At 40.3% G+C, this 24,149-nt stretch overlaps 1 protein-coding gene across 3 annotated transcripts in view; it reads left to right on the forward strand.

Moving 5' to 3' along the window:
* chd1 (chromodomain helicase DNA binding protein 1) overlaps nucleotides 1-24,149 on the forward strand; it is a 103,278-nt gene that overhangs the window by 24,247 nt on the left and 54,882 nt on the right. For all 3 annotated transcript variants that reach the window (XM_036133591.1, XM_036133592.1, XM_036133590.1), the window contains exons 6-14: nucleotides 1,659-1,927; nucleotides 2,243-2,468; nucleotides 9,483-9,583; nucleotides 9,673-9,851; nucleotides 10,099-10,223; nucleotides 12,063-12,279; nucleotides 12,373-12,462; nucleotides 14,496-14,686; nucleotides 17,942-18,130. In XM_036133591.1, coding sequence (XP_035989484.1) covers nucleotides 1,659-1,927; nucleotides 2,243-2,468; nucleotides 9,483-9,583; nucleotides 9,673-9,851; nucleotides 10,099-10,223; nucleotides 12,063-12,279; nucleotides 12,373-12,462; nucleotides 14,496-14,686; nucleotides 17,942-18,130 — 1,587 coding nt within the window. The remainder of the gene's footprint in view (nucleotides 1-1,658; nucleotides 1,928-2,242; nucleotides 2,469-9,482; nucleotides 9,584-9,672; nucleotides 9,852-10,098; nucleotides 10,224-12,062; nucleotides 12,280-12,372; nucleotides 12,463-14,495; nucleotides 14,687-17,941; nucleotides 18,131-24,149) is intronic.

Here is a 24,149-nt window from a genome sequence, read left to right on the forward strand (position 1 = left end):
CAGAGACCCAGACCCACCCTAGACCCACCCAGCGGCAGCACAGCTGCCAAGTCAGTAACCCACGTCCGCCGATGCACAACCCCCCAAGACCATCGCAAGCAGCTGCCGAGGGTCACCCTGAGGCCCCCCAAGCCCGACACCGGTGGAGGCCACAGACTCTGGGGCCGGACCCACCAGACAGCCCACTCTGGGCACCCGCCAGAGCCCCAAGACTCAGGCACCACCCTGAAGCAGCCTCCATGCCCTACAGGACACATCCCACAGTCCCTCACCCCCATTAAGTGTTGGAGCCAATCAAAGAAGCACAGAGAGCTCAAACTGATGCAGATGCTGTCTCAAGACAAATATGATCCAATGATCTCTATACTGATTGATACTAAGATTTTTTTTTTTGCTTTTCCAATTCATGAGGATAGTTTTCTTTGCGATACATAAGGCAGTGAAATCCATGCAAACGTATTTTTTTTCCCCAAACTGCTTTCATCAAAGTTACCCAGCAAGCAAACTGAGGGGGACGGTGAAATCTTATAACTCAGGCACTTTGACAAGTCCTTGCATATCAGTACCCAGAACCTCTGAACAGGTGTACATAACCATAGTGCCTGAATATAATTGTAAGGACTATTGTCTGTGCACTGTGAACAGATGTTAGATTGTGCAAAACCCATCCTGAATAATCTTTAACCTGTATAGTGTACTTTTATAATGTATTCAATGCAAATTTGGATTTCTAGTCATTTTTATATTTTTCATAGGGATGAGCAATATAGCAGCATTAACACTGGAATCGGGCGATGTTGGTCAAGTTTTAACACATTGGTATCTGTCTGATAGGTAAAACTGGGCCAATATTTTACACTGTTTATTTCCATGTTGTTTGTATTTGTGCCTGTTTTTTTTGGAGGGACGGAAGGGGGGGGGGGGGGGCAAATATCACATCGGTGCATTCCTTATTTGTGAAAGGAATTGGATTATAATATCTTCTAGAACTTAAAAATATGGCCAGTTTAGAATTGAAGGATTTTTATAACGCAAATAATTTGCTTAGCAGTATTTTGGGCTAGTTCAGTTGACGGCGATCTGGTTGTAGACTTTATCTGATTTTTATTTTTTTTTCTCTAGTACCAGTCTGGTGTTATTTGGCTTGACATTGTGTCAAACAAGTTCTAGGTGCAGAGAAAGCTATGTACCTTATTGCTGTTGATAAAATCTGCTATACATCTTTGGTCAAACTTTCTATCTCCATCAGCACTGTAGCTAAAATAAAAAAGTTTCTTCCTAATTAGCAGACTTAAGTGACCACTTGAAGTTGTCCGTTTTGTTTTGGTGCTACTTTTCAAAATTCTACAACAAAATGCAGCATTTTATTATTCAATTCCACACATAAACATCTTGCAGATGTTCAGGCAAACTAAAACACATGCATGCCAAACCAAATGTGCTTTACCGAAAAATTTGGCCATATATTAAGTATTAGAAACGGCCTTTGAAATAAAATAAATTGACCAGTTTTCTTCTTTTAAATATCTGTTAATGTTAAATAATTATAAATATTATAATTGTACAAATCAGTTTATGTAGAAGGTGAAATAAAACTGGTAATGATTCTTGATGAGATCAACTTTAGTGAAACCTACTTTTCTATCTCTGATTTTTAGGATGAATTCTCGAAATGGAACAAAAAGTAACATTCAGAAAAAGAAATCCCACAAGTGTTCTTCTGAGGACGAAAATAGCTACACAAAAGTTGCATCTGCAGGGCCACGGCGGCAGGCCACGGTCAACATTAGTTATAAGGAGGATGAAGAAATGAATACAGATTCTGATGATTTGGTGGAGGTTTTGGGTGAAGATGTTCCAATGCCTGAAGAAGAAGAGTTTGAAACAATTGAAAGAGTAATGGACTGCAGGATAGGAAGAAAAAGAGGTAAGAACCACATCATATTCTTACTTAGTCATAAGTGATAGGAGGAAAATTGTGTAATTTAAAGACTGATTATAAATATTGAATATTAGTTGGGGGGCTTGATTTTTTTTTTCCAAACTTAAGGTTGATTCAAATTGCTGAGCAGTCTAATGCATGTCTATCCTTCTTACCTTTTGAAATGAAACAATAATCACAGTAAGGATGCTAAACTACTAGATATGTCCCCTTGTGTACAAATGTACATTGTGAATGTGCAGTTAAATGACAGTAAAGTATGTCTGTCTTATGTGACCTTTTTAATATTTTGATTTTTAGCAACAGGGAGTACAACCACTGTATATGCTGTAGAAGCAGATGGGGACCCCAATGGTAACTTCGACCCAAATAAAGAGACTGGCGAGGTCCAATATTTCATTAAGTGGAAGAACTGGGCTCACATCCATAACACATGGGAGACTGAGGAAACACTAAAGTTCCAGAATGTCAGGGGCATGAAAAAACTGGAAAACTTCAAGAAAAAGGAACAAGAGAAAAAGAAATGGTGAGATGTTTTTATTTGAGGTCTTCATTAAACTTTGTAAAAATCGTCTCTTCTTTTGAGCACAAATGGAAACAAGAACTATCAACATGAATGATAGAATCCGTTAGGGCTGTTACAATTCATCGAATAATTTGAGGATCTAGATTCCTAAAATTAGTCGAGGGAAATGATCTCCCTTAAGGCTTTAAATTATGTATAACTATCCAGTACACAGTTCCAAATGGTTTACGCTAATGATGACCTACCTTGCTGATACATGGATGCCCAATGCGGTTATCAGTTATGGAGGAAGACGGAAACAGGCAAAAAGAAGCGCAAAGAATGAGAAAGTTCTAAAGTTGTTGATTGGATCATGCTAAACTTAACAAAGAAAACTGTGCGGCGAGCCGACCGGCATAATACTTAGTTTCTAGTAGAGATGGACCAATACAGGTTTTCTAAGGCTGATACCAATTATTTTGACACCGTAGTTCAATGATCGACTTTGTTGTTGTTTCATCTGACCTGTGGCCACATGTCTTGGACATTCGGGTAAAGAGAGAGGCAGAGCTTTTCCACCGACCACTACCTGGTGGTGAGTTGGCTCCAATGGTGGGGGAGGAAGCCGGTCAGACCTGACAGGCCCAAACATATTGTGAGGGTTTGCTGGGAACATCTGGTAGAGTCCCCTGTGGGACGGAGCTTTAACTCCCACGTCCATGAGAACTTTGAACACGTTCCGAGGGAGGTGGGGGACATTGAGTCTGAGTGGACAATGTTCTGTGCTTTTTTTGTCGAGGTGGCTAGTCAGAGCTGTGGCTGCAAGGTTGTCGGTGCATGTCGCGTTGGCAACCCTCGAACGCGCTGGTGGACACCAGTGATGAGGAAAGCTGTCCAGCTGAAGGAGTCCTGTCGGGCTTTCTTGGCCTGTGGAAGCAGCGGATGGGTACCGGCTGTCCAAGTGGCTGGTCGCTAAAGCCGGGCGTACACTGTACGAGTTTTTCCCCTTTTCGGGCCGATTCTTCAGTCGTGCGAGCATTTTTTGAATCGGCCGAATTTCAGCTTGATCGTAGAGGGGGGGGAGGAGGGGGGACTGGCTTCTCACGACTACCTCCAGATCAGGAATCGGACGATCGGTGAAAATCAAACATGTTTGAAATTCAGTCGGCTGTCGTGAGGTTTTCGTGAGCGCATCCTGCTGTTCAAGCAGAGCTACGAGGGGGTGCCCTCCCCTCCTCTCCGTCCCCGCCAGCGGAGGGAGGGAAGCGGGCGTCCCTGAAGCAACCTCCGGCCGGTGTTGGGGAGGGCGAGCCGTCTGGTCCGCGCAACGCGCTGGCCGCCTGTTTCGGCACTCCTCCGCGGTCCGCAACGCGCTTGCTGCCTGTTTCGGCACTCCTCCGCGGTCCGCAACGCGCTTGCTGCCTGTTTCGGCACTCCTCCGCGGTCCGCAACGCGCTTGCTGCCTGTTTCGGCACTCCTCCGCGGTCCGCAACGCGCTTGCTGCCTGTTTTGGCATTCCTCCGCGGTCCGCAACGCGCTGGCCGCCTGTTTCGGCACTCCTCCGCGGTCCGCAACGCGCTTGCTGCCTGTTTCGGCACTCCTCCGCTTGTTGGGGGGGCGGGCCGGGCGACCTGCCGTGCCGCGCGGCCGCCGGTGCGTCTCGTCCCTCCTCTCTCCCCTCCGTTCCCCTGACGCCCGGTGCCTCCTGCGGGCTTCGCCAGAGCTGGGCTCGAACCCCTGCTCTGGGTCCCTGTCACCCACCGTCGCTCGCCTGCCTCTGTCCCCACAGCGAGCGGTCCCAGAGGGGACACGACGTACAGTGTGAGCAGTCCGGTCTCGTCCGAGCGTCGCGCCACACAGATCGTGAGCGGTGAACTTTTAAACCCCGCGGTTCCCTCGCACAGTTTGAGATGTATATAAGTACCACGACTGAAAAACTCGTACAGTGTACGCCCGGCTTAAGGCAAACATTCAGGCATGGGAAGAGTTTGGAGAGAACATGGAGAAAGACTTCCGTGTGGCTTCAAGGTGCTTCTGGTCTGCCATCCGGCATCTCAGGAGGGGGAAGCAGTGCAGTACCAACATTGTTTATAGTGGGGGTGGTGTGCTGCTGACCTCGACTCTGGACATCGTGTGTTGGTGGGCAGAACACTTGGAGGACACTGGTCCAAAGGTGACAACTTTTGTCTTGTCAGAATTTAAAAGCATAAAATTTAAAGTTACACAGTTTTTTGGGTCCTGTCTGGCAATGTGGCAAGAAGAATTGTTGTCTTAATGTCAGAAATAGTGTAGCCATACTGGATGACTTAAAGTCATCCAGGTTTTGATGTCATCAAGACATGCCTGTAGTAGAAGTAATTGATTATATTTGTCAGGATTTATGGATAAATATAGCTGAGTGTCATCAGCATAACAGTTGAAATTAATCCGCTGCTGTCTGATAATTTTACCCATCGGAAGCATATATATAGTAAAGAGAATTGGTCCAAGGACTGAACCCTGTGGTACTCCACAAGTGACCCTGGAGTTTGAAGATTTATTATTAAGATTAAGATTCTGTCAGACAGATAAGACTAAAACCATTCTAATGCTTTTCCCTTAAATCCTAAAGTATGTTCAAGGATTTCTAGGATAGTATTATGATCAACTGTATTAAATGCAGCACTGACATCTAACAGGACAAGTACAGATACAAGGCCATGAGAATATCATTAGTGACCTTCACCAGAGCTCTTTTAGTGCTACGATGAACTCTGAAGCCTGACTGGAAGTCTTCAAATAGGTCATTACTTTATAGATGTTCACATACTTGATTAGCAACTACTTTTTCAAGAATTTTAGATAGGAAAAGATTAGATATTAGTCTGTAATTTATAGTCATCTTGATCAAGAGAGGGTTTCTTAAATAAAGGTTTAACAGTTACCTTAAAAGCCTGTGGTATATATCCCAGGGTTTCCCGCAGCGCTATCTTTTGCTCGCTAAACTCACGGTACCGCCTCGGTAACATTCAAAAAAAAAAAAAAAAAAAACCCCGTTAACACGCGGTTGTTGTTGCTTTTGCTCGAACAGACAAAGACCCCCCCCATCCCCCCCCCCCACCCCCCCCCCACCCCCCCACCCCCCCCCCCCCACCCCCCACCCCCGGCCGCGAGTCGTCCACATACAAGTTGAAGTTTTAGATGAAGCTAAAATTCTACATGTCTCAGAAAGCTCTACTGCGTCTAAACAGTCCAAACACTGAACAAGTTCTAAAGATTCCTCCAACGCAGCCTCACTTACTGAGGGCGAGGTAATCATGTTTGGGAGGATGCCAATGATTTTATTTTTAATAGAATCAGTTTTATTGATGAAGAATCCCATAAAGTCATTACTTCTGAGAGCTAATGGAAAGGATGGATCAACAGAGCTATGACTCTGTGTAAGTTTGGCAACTGTACTAAAGAGAAACCTAGGATTATTTTTATTCTTTATTAGTGATGAAAAACATGCTGCATTAACTCTGGGAACAATCTTTTTAATACAACAGTAGACTCTTGTTCCAGATTAAGATTCCTTTAGACGTGTAGAGTGCCATTTTCTCTCCAATTTGCTAACATTGCTCTTCAATCCCTGATTTAACTTATACCAGGGAGCCAGCTTCCTATGAATAATTACCCTCTTTTCAAGGGGTACGTAATAGAGAATATAAAGAGTAGAGCCCGCATCGACAGCATTTACATTAGAATCTATTTAACCAGAATAATAATGCACACTCATCTTTTCAGGAAGCCATTTTCATGTCCAGCAGAATGAGTTATCTTTTCATATCAATAATACAAGATTCTAAATAAACATCTGTTGGAAAACAGTGTTAGATGACTTACTGATATCCATCAGGTTTAAGTGAACATGACTCAGAACTCAATGAAGACTTTGATGCTCTCTGCAATCAAAAAATACCGAGGTAAAAAAACAACAATACAACGTCTCCTTTTTATTATAGTAAAGTATTAAAAATAAAGCAACAGCATGACATGATTGTGTCATTTTACAGACAAGTTGGTGAGAAATCCTGAGAAGGCTGTGTAATAACTGAATGCACCTTCCCTGCTCTGCACCTTCTTGTATGAACCGATGTGATGAGTGAATTTCTCCATTGTGAGATCAATAAAGACTATCTTATCTTAATCCACCTCTGGTATCCTTGTGCTGTTCTCAGATCGACTGCCCCAAGATGGTGGGCGTAATTTATGCGGCGTGATAGTGATTGCGGGGCATCTTTATCTATGGGGTACATTGTGTAATGCAAAACGCTACGAGGAAATAAAGCCATGAACAAAAGGATCAATTTGTGAAGGGGATGAAACAACATTGCTGCCATCTGCTGGGCATTTCTGTGATACTGAGGAAATTGAAAGGGAACAGACTATAAAGTTTGATACAGCAGCATCTGATAAAAATGTACCATAATGAAACCTTCTTTCTTTCTCTGCTTTATTTCCTTTGTATTTTTATTTTTATTTTTTGATCCACTGTATACATGTGGACACACTGTTTATACCCTGTACCTTTTCCTCCTTTTGGCACCTTTTCATTATTGAACTGATGTGTGACAAGTGAATTTCTCCACTGTGAAATCAATAAAGCCTATCTCATCTTATCTAGCTTATCTTTTGGGGTTGGAGTACTCAGTTAAATTGAAATCAAGGATTATTAAAAAATGGTCAGACAGGATTGTGAGGAAATTCTGTTAATTCTCTGCAATCAATGTCATATGTCAGCACAAGATCCAAAGTATGAAGGCAGGAATGCATCAGTTTATGCACATTTACACAACACAAAACCAATTGACTCTAGGATAGTTTTTAAAGTCTTCGTTAAGGTTATCACATTCAGTGTAGACATGAATGTTAAAGTCCCCCACGGTAGTAACCTAGTCAGTGTTTAACACTAAATCAGATAAATATGAGAACTGATCTAAAAACTGAAGTAAGGGCCTGGTAGACAATACAAAACAACAAACAGAATAGGTTTCATTGCTTTGCAGTTTGGATGAGGGAAACTAAGAGTTAAATATTCAAAAGAATTTGAGTTATTAATTGGTCTGGAACTAATTATTAAATCAAACTGAATGTTGCTACTCCTTCTCCTCGTCCTGTAGTTCTGGGAACGTGGAAATTTGAATAGTTGACTCATTTATACCAATGTAGTCCTCTTGTAGCCAGGTTTCTGTGAGACAAAATCAATCAATGTGATTATCAGAAATTAATTCATTAACTAACAAAGTATTTGGATGGAGAGACCTGATATTTAATACCTACATTTAATTGTTTTATTTTTTTGTTTCAAGTTGAGTCTTTTTACGACATTTGTATGATTTGCTATTTTTACATCAGTTTTTTGTTTTGGCCACAGAGGGGTGTATTAAACTAAGGTTCTGCTTCCTTGTCTGGATCCTGAGTTGGAGGACTGATAAATCCGGCCAGATTTCTAGAAAGAAGAGCAGCACCATCCTAATCCAGATTAAATATGTCTCCATTAGATGTGAGGTGTTGCTGAAAAGTAGAGATAAGAAAAGAACCCCCCAGGAAAGTGTAACAACACATTTAAACATTTGTTTAAATGTTTAAATGAATTGTGGAGCTAGTTATGAGTTAGCATTGGCAACCTTCCTTCAAACCCTGTTATGTAGGAACAAACATCAAAATTGAAGCCTTTCTCTGTTAAGCTCTGTGGGGTTGAGCTTTACAAGCGTACAAATGCGTTGCACATCATTCGCAGGCAGTTTAGGAAGCTTCAACAAACAATGGGTAAACACAAGAGACACAGCCTTTATCTTTCAAACAGGGCACTCAGCAATCGTCTCTGCGGAAACGGAAATTGGTCTGCACTATTACTCAAACACGGAAGTGAACCGTGGATAAAGCCTATAGAGGCAGCAGCAAAAGCTGGAATGGGGCTTCATACTTCCCTCAACACCGTCTCACAGGCGCACCACAGCTGCTGCCTTGTCACGTAAATATCATTTTTAAAGTAGCCGTTTTTGTCTCTGAGACTGTTGCACTAAAATAATACCCTGAATTTGATTCATTCATTTAAAATTTCAACAGAGCTTGAAGAAGGTGGACCAGTCTGTTACTCCCAGACCACTCTTTCTCCCCAGTCCACCACTGTAACACCGTCAAAGGTTTTGGTTCTCCACATTCATCAAGTATTCATCAAGTATTACTACGCCGGTGCTTTATTTTCCAATGCCATTGTTGAAATATTATGACAATTATCCCAGTTTCTAAGAGGAAATGAATAAATGGAACAATAGGTTTACATGCAGTTCGATGTTAACACAGCACTGTCATGTTTTAACTTGTACCCCATATTGATATTTTATTGCTAATAAATATTAATTATTGTGCTGGTATATTATGGCTGTTCATATGGACAAAATACAAATGTCAAAGATATAAGAACAGGTATTCTTACAAAATTGTGTACTTCTGCTTACTACAAAATAAACATAATAAACATCAAAACAAAACAATATTCAATTGAATTTGAATCGAATTGTGAGTTTCTTAAAATGTGGGATTGAGCGAGAGGGCCTTTAGCTGCAGGGAGATATAGCTGCCTCAGTTACTGGATGGAAAATGTTTATGTTCTGTTCGGGCCAGTCCCAAGAGTCGGGTTCCCCTAACACACTCTCCCAATCATATAATCCTATCACACACAAATACATGCCTGTTTTGTCATGAAGCTGTTTGTGTTTTTAATGTTTGTTTCCCATATTGCTCTAGAAAAGATTTTGTTTATTGCGCTGTTGGAAAACCCCCCAAGACCATCGCAAGCAGCTGCCGAGGGTCACCCTGAGGCCCCCCAAGCCCGACATTGATTGGATAATGGAATACAACTGGCAAAAGAATACCCCTTGTTTTTATTTTATTTGACTGGGAGCATTCATTACAGATGCAAAAAAACATTTTTTTGCCTCATGACTTAATGAGTATTTGTGAGATAAATACCGACATGCATTTTATTTCTGTGTTTTCTCATCTCTGTAGGTTAAAAGCAGCATCACCAGAAGATAGAGAATATTTTAACTGTCAGGAGGAATTGATGGATGACCTGCACTCTCAGTATCGGCTTGTAGAACGTATTCTAGGTATTGTTATACGTTTACACTGAATGTATTTTGATAGCCTTGGGTTGTGTAATCAGAGTTTTTTTTTTTTATATATATATTTTGATCAGGACATTCAAACCAAAAGTCTGCTGCTGGTTACCCAGACTACCTTTGCAAGTGGCAGGGTTTACCATACTCGGAGTGTAGCTGGGAAGATGGTGCTCTGATTGCCAAAAAGTTCCAGAAATGCATTGATGACTACATGAACAGAAATCAGTCAAAGACCATTCCTTCCAGAGATTTCAAGGTACATCGAGTTGTTTTTTTTTTGTTTCAATGGTGTTAGTACATTAGCAAGTTTCAGAATTGATTGCGTGCATATAACATTTCTGTCCTGTTTAACACAATATCAATGAAAGATTTAGTATACATGTCATTTAAACCCGGTATCTGTTTAGGTATTCTTACAATCCTATCATATATTTCTACTTAGGAATTGTTTAAGAGATCACTTTTCCACTGAAATAAACTGATGAATGTTGTTTTGTCATCAGTTGATGAAACAGCGACCTAGGTTTGTACCTATTAAGAAGCAGCCAGCTTACATCGGAGGTGATGGACTGGAGCTCAGAGACTACCAGTTGGATGGTTTAAACTGGATGGCCCACTCCTGGAGCAAGTATGACTTAACAGCCTTTGTTGTTCAATTATTTGATTCATCCTGTGTCTTCATGGGGAGAACTCCTCATGCTGAAGTGAACCAAAGTATAACAAATTTTTTGGGGTCAAGTGACCAAGTCAGGCTTTTTAGAACCAGTGGACACTGAGATCTGGTCCATATCAGATTTTTTTGTAGTCAAATTTTAGCCACTTTCATATGTGGTCCTCAGCCCGACTCGTACCTGATCTTTTGGAATGTGACTCAAGTGGGAACAACTAAGGCAGATTTAATGCGATATGGACAACACTTTCCGTTGAGAGTTGTTACAATTTTGCGCTGGGAGTGGCTGGAAGTGAAGTGAAGTGATAGCAGTTATTAGCAAGACAGAAATGACTTGTCACAGCACTCCTAAGTGGAGGGGCCGCAAGATGTTAGCCCTTATTTGTACATGGAGTGAAACCTCTATTAAAGTCAAATTGGATAGCTCGTTTAGGGACAGATTGGATAAGGAATGTTGCGCAGAGCTGTGGAAAATTTGTTTACAATCCTCCACATGAAGGACTTTGCAATGGTCAGTTTAGAGCTGGAAAAAGTTCATACTGGAGTCAGATATTGGCAACATTTTAAAAGTAAAGTGAATGACCCTGCAAAAAAAATCAGATTTTATTTAATCTTTTTTTATTCAGTAAACCAATGGGTTGCTGTTTTGTTATATTTTATAACTAATGTATGTCTAAGTTTAATAAGGTGAGAAAAGCGCAATTATTTTGTTTATTCAGTATGAAATTGCTGGTCTGTTTTAATCAACATGGGATCTTTAACCACATTGATGCAAAAAAAAAATCTTACCTATTTAATGACTATTTACCAGGGTTTCCGTGGGGTCGTAAAAAGTCTAAAAATGTCTCAAATATGGAACTTTAAATAGAAGGCTGTAAAAACTCTTAAAAATGCCCAGACTTTGATCTGAGGTCTTAAAATTATTTTAGTCATGTCTTTTTCTTCCACTTAGCTTTCCAATAATATCACATAATACAATCTTTCTCTTATTTTTCCGTTTCCTGTCTCTCTTTTTATGTTTTGTCTCGAATAAGGGTTGCAACTAATGATTATTTTAATAACTGATTAATCGGTCGATTATTTTTACGATGAAGAAGACAACAGCAAAAAAGTTTATTTCCAATTTTTTCCAAAATAGAACGCTTGGACTCAGAGCAAATAACTGCACAAAAAACAAGTTGCTACCTAAGTGTTTTGGTACAACAATATTAGGTAATATTTTTGCTTCAAATAAAGAAGTTTATGTTGACAAGATTGTAAGCCAATCATTTAATAGTCAATGGTGTGTGTGTGTGTGTGTGTGTGTATATATATAGAACAGCGAGTTAACGCAACAAAAGTGAAGCTGTAAACAGTTAGCACCAACGCACCTCTACAGCTGTTGTTGTTTGTTGTTCTGCATGAAGAAGTACAAAACTTCAGCGGTTGTTTTGTGGAAATTCAACAACTCTGCTATGCCTGGTTGTTGTTGGTGGGACAGGGTGGAGCTTTTGTAGTTTTTGTTGAGAATTAAAATTTAAGGGGTTTAAAGAGTCAAGTCATGTCAAGTCATGTCTTGACAGATCAGTTCTTAACTTATTGTTTTTGCATATTTAAACGTAAATTAACTAAAATAAATTGTATTCTATTTAATGAAAAGTAGGAGAATGTCTTAAAAATGTCCTTACATTTCTTCTTTAAATTAGCTTTTTATTCATATTACTTAATCTGGCGTGTAATACTGTCGTCATGTTATTGCCACTGACACATGTAAATTTTTTGTCGGACAATTCTATCTATTCTTTGTTTATATCGTAGAGGCAACAGTTGTATCCTTGCTGATGAGATGGGCCTGGGGAAGACCATCCAAACAATCTCCTTCCTCAACTACCTCTTTCATGAGCACCAGCTGTATGGACCATTCTTACTAGTGGTGCCTCTTTCTACTCTTACATCTTGGCAAAGGGAGATACTGTTGTGGGCTCCACAGATGAATGTTGTTGTCTACCTTGGAGATATCAACAGCAGGAATATGGTAGGTTGGTGCAAACATGCACAGACGGCTAGATGGCGCATTAGCCATTTTAACACAAGTTGGACAAGAGCATGCTTTGTTTTTATTGAATAGATTCGAACCCATGAGTGGATGCATATCCATAACAAGAGGCTGAAATTTAACATCCTCCTCACGACATACGAAATTCTTCTAAAAGATAAGGTCAGTTTTATTTCTGATCAACTTCCTGTACATTTAATTTTTTTAAGCTTAAGGTTTGTATTTCTGCGCTCTAAAAAGAGAATGTTGAACAACTTACATGAATTGATTCAGTTGGTAACAAGTAAATAAAGTTTAGCAAACAGGCTTTGGCAGCAACCAGACTTTCGCTTTTTGCCTCTGATTTAAGGCTGTTGGCCGTTGCAATAACCCAGATAATAGAAAATTTGCACAGGCATATGTTTACCTAACTTAATTCTTTTCACAGTGACTTACCGTATTTTTCAGACCATAAGGCACAACAGATTATAAGGTGCACCATGAATTTACGTGTATGTGTGTCTTTGACCACATATAAAACACACCGGATTATAAGCCACATTACATATTGTTCTCAAGTGTGTAATATAAATCCGCCCCTCCGGTAGGGGGGCCAGATGTCCCCGGTTTCCGGGAACAGACCCCGTTTTTGATCGCCTGTCCCCGATTTCAGTGTATCGAGATGTAGTAAAAAAAAGTATAGCACAACAAGAGGTATTTACCCGGTCTTGCAGCTGTCCCGACATATTAGAACTTTGCCGAACGCACCTTCCCCGCCCCATCGATGTTGCAGTTCGGACAAAACAAACCAACCCCCAAGCAGATATTCTGTGCTTAACAAAATCAGAGACGTCCCCAATTTCATTAGAGAAATCAAATCTGATCACCTGAAGGAGGAAATACACTGGCCGCGTAACGTAAACGACGCGGCTTACGGGCGTGTTTTTAAAAGCGTAAATTTACATAAGACTTTGCAAAGTACGCTCCATGCAGCCGTAGAGGGTACTGAGACAAGCTGAGACAAGATCTTTCGTCATGGGTAAGTAATTAAAGAAAGACAAATTACCAGTAATATATGGGTAAGGTATAGAATTACCAGTTATATATCCTATGTTTTAATCACCTAAAAATCCGTGTCTTGACCATATCTGATTAGATACCTAATTTTTTAGTTTGTTAGCTTGTCACAACTACACGATCAATGGCGCTTTATTTTTGATGACTCTTATTTTGGGATACTTCTGCAAGTGAACTTTGACACAGGATGTTGTTTTCCCATTTTTTTCCTTGCCAAACAGGAGCATATATGAATCTGAAATTAGAACTTAAATCTAATCTAGGCATCACATAGCTTAAATACGCACGTGTTATGCTTCTGGTGTACATTTATTGACTGACTAAAATAAAAAGCTAACCTAAGCGTAGGACGCACATATGCTGCTTTGCTGCACTTACACACCGTAACGCGTCCGGTGTGCTTGCTCAACACTGCTGTCTCCTGAGAGGGAGAGCTATCCGTCTCTGGCGGGAGAACAGAGTAGTTGGACTACACTGCCCTGTTTCTAACATAAGGCCAAAAAACTTAACTTTTATATGGAATTAACTTGGTTTATTGTGTCTAGCGTGTACTCCGGAAGTGAGCTGACTTACATGGATGCACTTCTAATTTAGACATTACAGTAAGGCAGTCTTGTTGACAGCTCAGGGGTCTGATCAGGTAGTGACACAGTGTACCGTAATGCTCCGAGTAGCCATTGAGCAGAGCGGCTTCATTGCTAACCAAAGTTGTACTTACATATTTTAACAGATTTATGAGTGCATTGTACCACATAAAATTGGTCAGTAAGCACAATGGTAATCATATATAAGACACACTGGATCAAAAGACACACCATAATTTTTTGAGAAAATGTAAGGATTTTAAGTGCGCCTTATAGTCCGAAAAATACGGATTCCAATTTGAGTCAAAGATCACCACTGTGTCAGCCGACGCTAGATTGATGCCAAGTCCACCCGCACGTGTAGCTAACGAGAAGCAGAAATCCTAAAACTCACTTTTACTAGTCTGAAAGACATGGTAACTTGACAACTTGTACTTAAATAAGTTGGTTAAACTCAAATCAATTAGTTGTTACCAATTGAACCAATTCATTTAAGTTTTCTCTTTTTAGAGTGTATGTAAACATATGTACAACCTAATTTATGCTTGTGTCCAGTCATTTTTAGGCAGTGTTAACTGGGCCTTTATTGGTGTGGATGAAGCACACAGGCTGAAAAACGACGACTCTCTTCTCTACAAAACAATGATTGACTTCAAATCCAGTCACAGGCTTCTAATCACAGGAACACCTCTACAGAATTCCCTGAAAGAGCTCTGGTCGTTGCTACACTTCATTATGCCTGAAAAGTAGGTTATATTGGTTTATCCTGGTTTAAACTTTACCTTGTTGTTATTTTGTGTACAATGTTGGTATGTAGGGCTGGACGATATAGAAAAAAGCATATGAATAAAATAGAAATCATATTGGATCAATATCGATAATTATTAATAGTCAAAACAGATATTTTAAGTGCAGCCCTGGTCATTTTATGCTGTTGCTTAGCGACCTATTTTTAGATACAGAACACACAAACATCGAACATGAAAAAGAACGCCTGCTCGCTGAACTCTTTGAAGGGGGCGGAGCTTGGTGATGGAGCTTCCTGGGTCTGCGTTTGTGAGTGGTTGGGAGGATGCAATGACTTTAATATTAACCTACATGGCTCAAATGCTAAAGGAAGGAAAACTGTTGTTCTATTGAACTTTTTATTGACCCTTTTTTCTATCATTGATATACGTCTATCGATCAATATATCGTTATTGAATTATCGTCCAGCCCTATTGGTATGTATATGCTTTTTTTGTTTGTTTTTGTTTTGATGCTGTTTAATGCTAACTGAAAATGTCAGTCTGATCTAATCCTAGCTGGGGTAGTAACTGTCTTTTTATTGTAGATATTGCTGTAATGTTTTGTTTTGGTTAGTCATTATTTAAATCTCTTGTTTCTTTCTGTGCACCTTCTGTTGTCATTATTGGTTTTACTCAACATTCTCTAGTCTGCAGACCTGTAAACCCCACCTTGACGCTTCTGTGTTTTTGGGAGGGTTGGCCTAGTTGTTAGTGCAGTGCACTTGCGTTCTGGGAAGAGTGCAGGTACCCAGTTTGATCCCCTCAGGCTACCACCATGGGTTCCTGAGCAAGACCCCTAGCCCAAGATTGCTCTCCGGGCACCACTTGCTGTAGGCAGGCCACTGCTCCTAAGGCAGGGGTTCCCAAAGTGGGGGTCGAGACCAACCGGGGAGTCGCGAGACATGTCTTGGGGTTTGATTTGATGCTGTCTCTTGGTATTTCCTGCACTTCTTTGTAAAATGTCTTATAAAAATATGACTTTATTCTCATAATATTATGATTATACTCTTAATATTTCCAAAAAAGGCCTCTTCATCACCAGTTTATTCAAGCCAGGTGTGTAGAGGCAGGGAAAGACCTAAAACATGCTGGACAGTGGGTCCCAAAGACCAGGATTGAAGAACAATAATCTAAATGACCTTTTAATATTTAATGCTACTTCAGAAATAAATGCTTTGATTTTCACTGAACCAAGCACCATATCATTTTCACAGGTAGAAGCTCGCAGAGAGGGTTCCTATTGTTTTCTATCATATCCAGAGTTTTTATGGGGCACTGATGTATGGCAGCCTCACTTCTGTCGGTCTGCTTCTGCAAAGTTGTTGCTACATAGCTCACCACCGTCAGGGTGTGAATGACTGATGTGAAGTGTAAAGCACTTTTGGGTTGTCTGACTTTATAAAGTGCTATACAAGTACAAGCCATTTATCATTTAAGTCTACTTGTACATCAGGTGACAGTCCCTCCACTCTCTGTTCCTCAGAGGATGCTGCAGATGCTTATTAGAGTAAACCTCCACTTCATTTCTGTGAATATAAGAATCAAGACTTTTTGTTATTATGTAGCCATAATGAAATTATTAATATTTTTCTAAGTGATTAGCCCTAACTTAGTCCATTCTGGGTCAGCATTCAGGTTTTGCTGCCTACTTCACCTGAGTTATCCCACCCCTTGCTGTCCGCACACAAGCAGCAACTTTGAAATGAGCTCCGTCCTTTTATTGCACCCCTGTTCCAGTAATGAATGCAGCAGGCTGACAGCCCTGGACTGCCAGTCCGTCCCTGCCTGTGCGCATGTGTGCAAATAACATTTTTTTTCTCCAGCCTTCTTTTTCTTTTGACTCATTGCTAGGTTATGGTGGAGTGATTAGGTATCATAAAGGAGTCCATTTTGTCTACTCTTCCCAGTGGATTGTATCTTGTGCCTGGCCAGCAGCCCGAGTAGCCCACAGTTTATAATCTTACCAATCAAATAGCATGATAAAGGAGCCCCGGGTCTGTGGGATTTCAGTTTTTCTCCCAAATGTGTGGCGCAGATCCAGGGCAGACATGAAAGCCGTGATTTGATCTTACTTTGGATCAGATAAACAACCAATCACAAAATGTATATCTATGGTCCCCAACGATGTTGGGCTTGGGAGGGGGTACAAATGAGGTCATAGACATTTACAGAGGGGTCTTAAGACCCCCTATGCACCCCCATCCCGCCGCCATTGATGCAGACTCATCACTGTCCTGGATCAGCCCAATGACAGTAGTCATCTGCAACTTTCAAGAGTTTCACAGATGGGTCAGTGGCTGTGCAGTCATTGGTGTACAGGGAGAAGAGGAGTGGAGAGAGGACACACCTCTTCGATATTTTAAGAAATGTTTTACATGGTCCGGTTTGATACATTGGCAAAAATAATTTACATTGACTTTAGCTGATTACTGATAGTTGACTAATTATGGGACACAAATTCCTCTTTTTTGCACTTCATTTCTACTTAACTAACAAGAGTGGGCATGTGACAGCATAGAGTCGAGCTATTTCTTTAAACTATAACTTGTTTTAATGTTTTGTCTTGTGATACTTTTTATATTATATTTTTATATATTTTTTTATAGAAATAGTTTGTATTTTGTATTCTCCATTCAGGTATAGTTTAGGTTTCATTGATGTTATATGGTAAGACTCTACTAGTTTGATGTGTCTCCAGCCAAATTGAAATTTGTAACTGGAGATACTGCAGTATAAATATGCTAAGATCTTGCTCTGCAGCTTTTACTATACATCAGTGCTTCAGGGCTGTAGATTGATTCAAACCAAGTTAAAAACTAAATACATCAGTCACAAGAAAAAAAAGAAAACAACCTCATTAGAGTCAACACAGGTCAGTCCGGTGTCATTATAAATTGAGATGCAGTGTAATACTTGTGTTGGTTGGATACGCGTCATATGACAGACAGTGGTTCTCTGTCCCCAATTGGCTTTAGGTTTAGTGGGTTCAGTCTCTGATTTTAAGATGGTCAGTTTGGGTTTTCTGGTAGGTGCTAACAAAAAAACTGCCCCAGAAACTGTGTTTTACTATAATTTTATTTTGTGAAACACTGGCCAACCACTGTAATACTATTACTTTATTACAGCTCACAAAAGAAACTTTGTGAGCTGTAATAAAGTAAATGGTGTGAGCATTTTTCAGACCATGTCTTATTTCTCATTTGTTATCTTAAGGTTTCATTCCTGGGAGTTGTTTGAGGAGGAGCATGGAAAAGGCAGGGACTCAGGATACGCCAGTCTCCACAAAGAGCTGGAACCTTTCCTGCTGCGTCGTGTCAAGAAGGATGTTGAAAAATCTCTGCCAGCTAAAGTGGAGCAGATCCTCCGAGTGGAAATGAGCGCTATCCAGAAACAATACTACAAGTAAGAGCAACACAATACGTTTTCTTAACGAAACTGATATTTTATTTCGGCATCACACAATTTATTTATGTATAGTTAAGGTTTCATAAGGGCCTAAGCGAGGCTCATAGATTATATACTTTGACACATTGTCTAAAACCTTAGGATTGTTCATCAATAAAAAAAATTCCTCTTGGTCAGTGAAGTGGTCTCAAAGAATTTACAGGATAGTTTGTTTTTATGAACGTCTGATTAGGGCTCGGCGATATATCGAGATTTAAAAAAAAAAATCGAGATTTTTTAAAAAGAGATGTTACATTAGATTATATCATTTATGTTGAGATGGTCTATCTTAGGTTACAATTATTAGGAATCAAAATGGCCCCGGGTCCACATTGGACGGTTCTCGCCGACCGACAAGCTTCAGCCTTATCGGTCCTCTCAATGTTATTTTTAAGGTCGTATTCAATTTTTCAGGGAGGCTCCAACCGAAACATTGTTTTGCCGATCTTCTCCACCTTAAGCCGGGTATACACTTTACAATATTTTCAATCGTTGTACTCAGATAGAGCTCAAACTGTACGATGAAACCACGTTTAAAAGTTTAAAAGTTCACTGCTCATGATAAATGTTCTTACACTGTACGGCCCGACGCTGTACGTCTAAAAACCACACGTCGGAATGATCCCCGTAGGGGGATGGCGCTACTTGGACTCGTCTATCCGGAAGCCCAATGTAGACAGTAGAAGAAGAAAAAGACGGAAGTGTCAATGCTCACTGTTAAATATGAGGCTTACTAGAACGAAACGCGCTGCCTTGGCAATTCTACGAGTCGCTCCTCCGTAGTTTGACTCCATCTCACACGTACCGCCGCCATGCTTCTCTCCACTCCTATGTTTTGGTTTGAGAAGACGAAGAAGAAGAATTCCCCTGTTTGCCCATGCGCAGTGCGTGAGGTTGAGGGGAAATCGGCTCGTAGACGCTCGTAGCTCTACTTCAACAGCAGGATGCGCTCGCAATCACTCACGAGGGCCGACTGAATTTCAAACATGTTTGATTTTTATCCGACCGTCTGATTCCTGATCGAGAGGTGGTCGTGAGAGGCGAATCGCCCCTCCGTGTACCCCCTGTGTACTACGGGACGCACGATGCCGCTGAAACGAGGCCCGATCCAAAAGCTACAAGCAACAAATTTTGCAAAGTTTTTTCTGTGTTGTTTGAGGCATTGGCGACAATTAAAAGCACGATAGCTCTTGAGTTTACAGTCTCTTCAGTAAACAGCGAGTGCAGCTGTGAGCCCCGCCCGCTTCTAAAGCACAGCCAGCCTTGCCCTGCGGAAGTCAGAGAGATGTGACCTACTCGTCTGTTTTACCATTGAAAATGAGTCACACATGAGCAAAGCTTTTACTAGATTACAAAGCGGGATTTAAAAAGTATTCTAAACATAATCTTTAACAGGTAATGATATTCTTTTTTTTCTCTGAACCTGGTGCACTTAAATAGATTCCTCCCTGCAACTGATTCAGACTTGGCCGCTATCATTATGCACCTCAGTGCCACTGCATCGGGAACGCTATAACTTTATCCTTTGTCAAACGTCTTCCTCATCTTACGCTTTCTCCTGTAAGCCATCTTTGGCAGAGGCTCCTTTACCTTCATTGTCTTCTTCCTCCACATTATAATTTACATCCTCAACCTATCGGTTATACTGTCAGAGTTCATTTAGCTGCTGGCTGGAGATTGCTTTCATAAAAGGTGAACTTGTTGCTGCCCAGAGTGATGCTGCCCTCCTAAACTCTGTTGACAAGCTCATCAGAGCCCTCTTCTCTGTCAGACTCCACTAGCTGGTCACCAACATCTGATCATCTCCATGTCATGTCCATGACATTCTAGAATTGTGCCTGTCAGTATGGCAGTGTTGTGCAATTATACACTGTTTAAAGTTATTTAATGTTTCAAAAATAACTCCGGGAGCACAACAAGCCGTAGGCATTGTTTAGATTCCAAAAATAAGCGAACTAAAGTACGGTCCAAATCACCCGTTTTGTCATGTAGTAGACGAGAACAGTACTGTTTTTTGCCTACCCGCGGGACCCGGATGTAACTGATCTATTAACAGTATGGTTTGAAACTGATGTTATATACTACGCTTTGCAAAAAGTAATATACTTGAAGTTCATTTTAAGTATACTTAAGTATAAGTATCAGCTTAAGTTTTAGTATTAATGTATAGTCTTAGACTTCAGTTTATACTTTTCAATAAAAATCAAGTATACTCCACTATACTGTTAAGTATAGAAAATATAGTTTATAAGCAGTGTTGGGCACGTTACTTTGAAAAAGTAATTAGTTATAGTTACTAGTTACTTCTCCCAAAAAGTAACTGAGTTGCTCCACTATAAAAGTAACTAGTTACCAATAAAAGTAACTATTGCATTACTTTTTCGTTTCTCTCCCCCATACCCCCCCCGGCCCCCACCTTCTCAGAGCTTGTTTCATAAGCTAGATGTGACAACAAAGACAAGTAACTGCAAAGAGGTTTGCTGATGACTGCACTGTATTAGTTTTATTTGTTCATACAGGACTGGAAAAAAATATTTTCATCCTTAATTATACGGTGAATTTTGTTATACATATAATCTTGTACTAAACATTTGTTTTATTAGAAAGTAAAATTATCGATTGAGATTTTAGCGCCTGCTGATGTTCACATCATAAACTAGAGAAGACCTCGTCATTATAGCAGCCGCATTGTTTATTTTTTTTACAAAAACCGAACAGGGAATAGAACAAAGAACACAGATAAAGCCAAGGCATACCTTTTTAAAATACATTTATTAAGCACAAAATACATACATATGCAAATCAAATAAATGATTAAAAAAAACCTGAAGAATATTCTAAATAAAATACGTTTCTATACGCCTTTACGTCTATATGTGTTTATAGCTGGGTTTTTTATGTACTTTAAGAAATGGTTTATATATTTTTATTTCCCTAACCACGACTGGGAAACATTTTTGCTATAAAAATAAATAAATAATGTATTTTTTATGTATTTCTGTCGTTTAATTTTTAGAATATGCAATATTGACGCAAATACAAAGATATACAAAAAGAAACCCTAAAAGCCTCGTAAAAATACAAAAGAATAAAAAAGTAAGAAAAACAAAATATTGCCTACCGGAAGTTATTGAGCTGATGGAACAGATCGTGCTACCGGTACGGATCGGGTAGTGGCAAGCACTAAACACCCGCCGGATAGGTGGGTGCGGAACCACCCACCTACCCAATTTCTCTGATTGGCTGAAGATGTAATCTTACTATACATCAGCCAATAATTGCTGAGAGGTTGTCTCATCCTCCCTTCTCTCATGACATGTGCACGAGTCCTATCATGAAGTGAAAAAAATAAATTAATTGTGCGACTTGAGTAACGTGCAGTAACGGGGTGTCGGCAATGATAACGGCGTTATAGTGACAAAGTAATTAGTTAGTTTACTCGTTTCTTAAAAACGTAACGGCGTTAGTAACGTCGTTATTGCCATCACTGTTTATAAGTAAACTTCAATTACACTGCCTTAGTTTAAGTATGAAATAAGTATACTCGTACTACACTTGAATAAGCTACTTTTTGCTAAGGGTTTTATTCAAGAAATAAACCATTTGTGGTTAAAATGTCTGGTTTAAATCCAGTATAACTTTGGTTATGTGTTCATATGATTTTCCGTGAATGTCTGAATTTGTGGTTTGAATTTGTGTTCGATGAGGGTTATCAAATACTAAAGATTGATTACATGTGTGAAATCACTGGACAATAAACAATCTCTACAACCAGAACTGGTTTATATTATTCATAGCACAACAGCGTCATAGCATTAGTAACACAGCTTTGAAAATGTGTTGATGAATAATATGAATAAACTCCTTAAAGAGTGTAAAACCTAATGTAATAATAATTTGTCTTAAATATTGATGGCTTCATATTAATTTTTGCATATTTTCAGCTCCTCTATTTTCTTTGTATTTTATTGATAAGGTTCATGCCTACCTAAAAGTAACTTGTGCAATCTTTCCAGGGAGAGAAGGTGCTGTGTTTAGTTTGTTGTTACTATCATGTAGCTTATAAAACATGGCGATGTTGAAAAGTTCTAGTTGTTAGAAATGGTTGTTGTAGCATGTATTTAACTGTTATAAAATGTAAAAGTGATTCTAGGTAATCTACTGAGCAACGGTTTCAATGCATTTAGAGAGAAAACAATAAAAGTTACGTTTCGGAACCATTTTGTTAGGGCCTAAAAATTTTTCATTCTTCAAATGGGGGTGCAACGGAAAATAATTGAGAACCACTGGCCTATAGTTTGGTTTTACTGTAGAGTTGGAATTGAAGAGGCAATCATTGTCCTACTTCAACAAACCCACTTTTATCTGGATAAAGCAGGCAGTATTGCGAAGATCATGTTCTTTAGTCCTTTGAACAATTCTACCCAATTTGCTTTGTCAGAAACTCCAGAAGATTGAGTTGGGGGCCTCAACAATCACCAGAAACAAAGACTATATTGCGAACAGACAATTGTTTGTTTGTATCCATGTATTTTCGCCTGTTTCTTCCCTGCCAATCACTGTATGCACGCGCGAAAGCAAAAACAAACAACCGCGTGATAATGTCAAATAAACATGAAAGTATATCGAGTTAGTTTTTTTTTTTTGGAATGTTAGCGAGGCGGTAGCGTGAGTTTGTCGAGGCAGCCGCCTAGCAAAGATAGCGCTGTGGGAAACACTGGAATTATATGAGTAGGTGAAGTTGGCGAAGACTGCTTATATTTTCAGGTAGGGCTCCTCCCTGTTTGCAGTGCTTCTTTAGAAACGGACACAGTTTTGTCATCTTTTCCAAAGGGATGTCATCCTCAGTGTTTCTCAACTTTTTCGCCGAAAGCGGAGCTGTGGAGAGCCGCTTCGCCATTTTTTCAATGTTTTGATGGGGGATGGTGGGGGGAAGCTGAAATGACATAGCGGGAGGGGTTGTGTCGCGCAGATTAGCGTCCCCCTGTGTGCATTTACCCCAGACGTACGTTCTTCTCCCACACAAAAACAGAATTTCATTTCAAATGTAGAAATTCCGCGTTTACACTAGATTCCGCGTTAATTTGCCAATGGCGTAACGCGAGCGAGCTATTTTTAGAAACGTAATGTCACGATGACGTCACATCACGTGGTACGCAGTAGGGCAAGCTTGCATAGTCCGCCGCTGTTTCGCTGTAAAAGAGACGTGCGTTACCCTTGGTTTTACTCGTTAAAACGACTGCTTTTTCCAAATCTAAGACCATGGTTTTTAAACATTGTTGCTATGGAACGTGCAACAGCGACTCGAGGTACGCTGATCGGCCGCATATGAAGGATGTTTTCTTCAAGACTGCCAAGGAGAAATGTGTGCGCACCGGTGCGGTCAGCCTACACAACAGTTCAACCCGGAAAAAGTTACCAAATTCACGTACATATGTAGCAAGCATTTTGTTGGAGGAAAGGGCCCAACCGAAGAACATTCTGACCCAATTTCAGCGACATCAAGTAGTGAACAGGTAAGAGTATTTTGGTGGCCGACATGTTAATATTGAAGCGCCTGCTACCATGATAGCATATAGGCTATCATGGTAGCAGGCGCTAACTTGATACCCTGCTACCAGGATAGCTTACTCAAAAACATTTCAAATAAGACAAACATTAAACATATACCGATCCCTGGACGGTGATTACAAACAAAAAAACAGCCGACGCCATGATCGCTGCGCAGGAAAAAAAAAACATAGCTTACCTTTCGATCAACTCGGCCCGTTTTCCGTTTTTTTAAGCCCTCGACACTCAAGCCATCGTTTGAGCTGAAGGTTGGTGTGTTCTTCGACAGTGCGACCAGTAATCCGTGCGCCTGGGACATCGTCTTGGGAAAGTTTAACAGCTATAAAGTCGGTCATATCGCTGGTTCTGTTGTGCGTGTAATAGCTGGTTGCTACGGGCGTTCTCTACCTGTATGCCCTACCTAAGC

Source organism: Fundulus heteroclitus, unplaced genomic scaffold (genome assembly GCF_011125445.2).
Source record: "Fundulus heteroclitus isolate FHET01 unplaced genomic scaffold, MU-UCD_Fhet_4.1 scaffold_64, whole genome shotgun sequence".
Lineage (NCBI taxonomy): Eukaryota > Metazoa > Chordata > Actinopteri > Cyprinodontiformes > Fundulidae > Fundulus > Fundulus heteroclitus.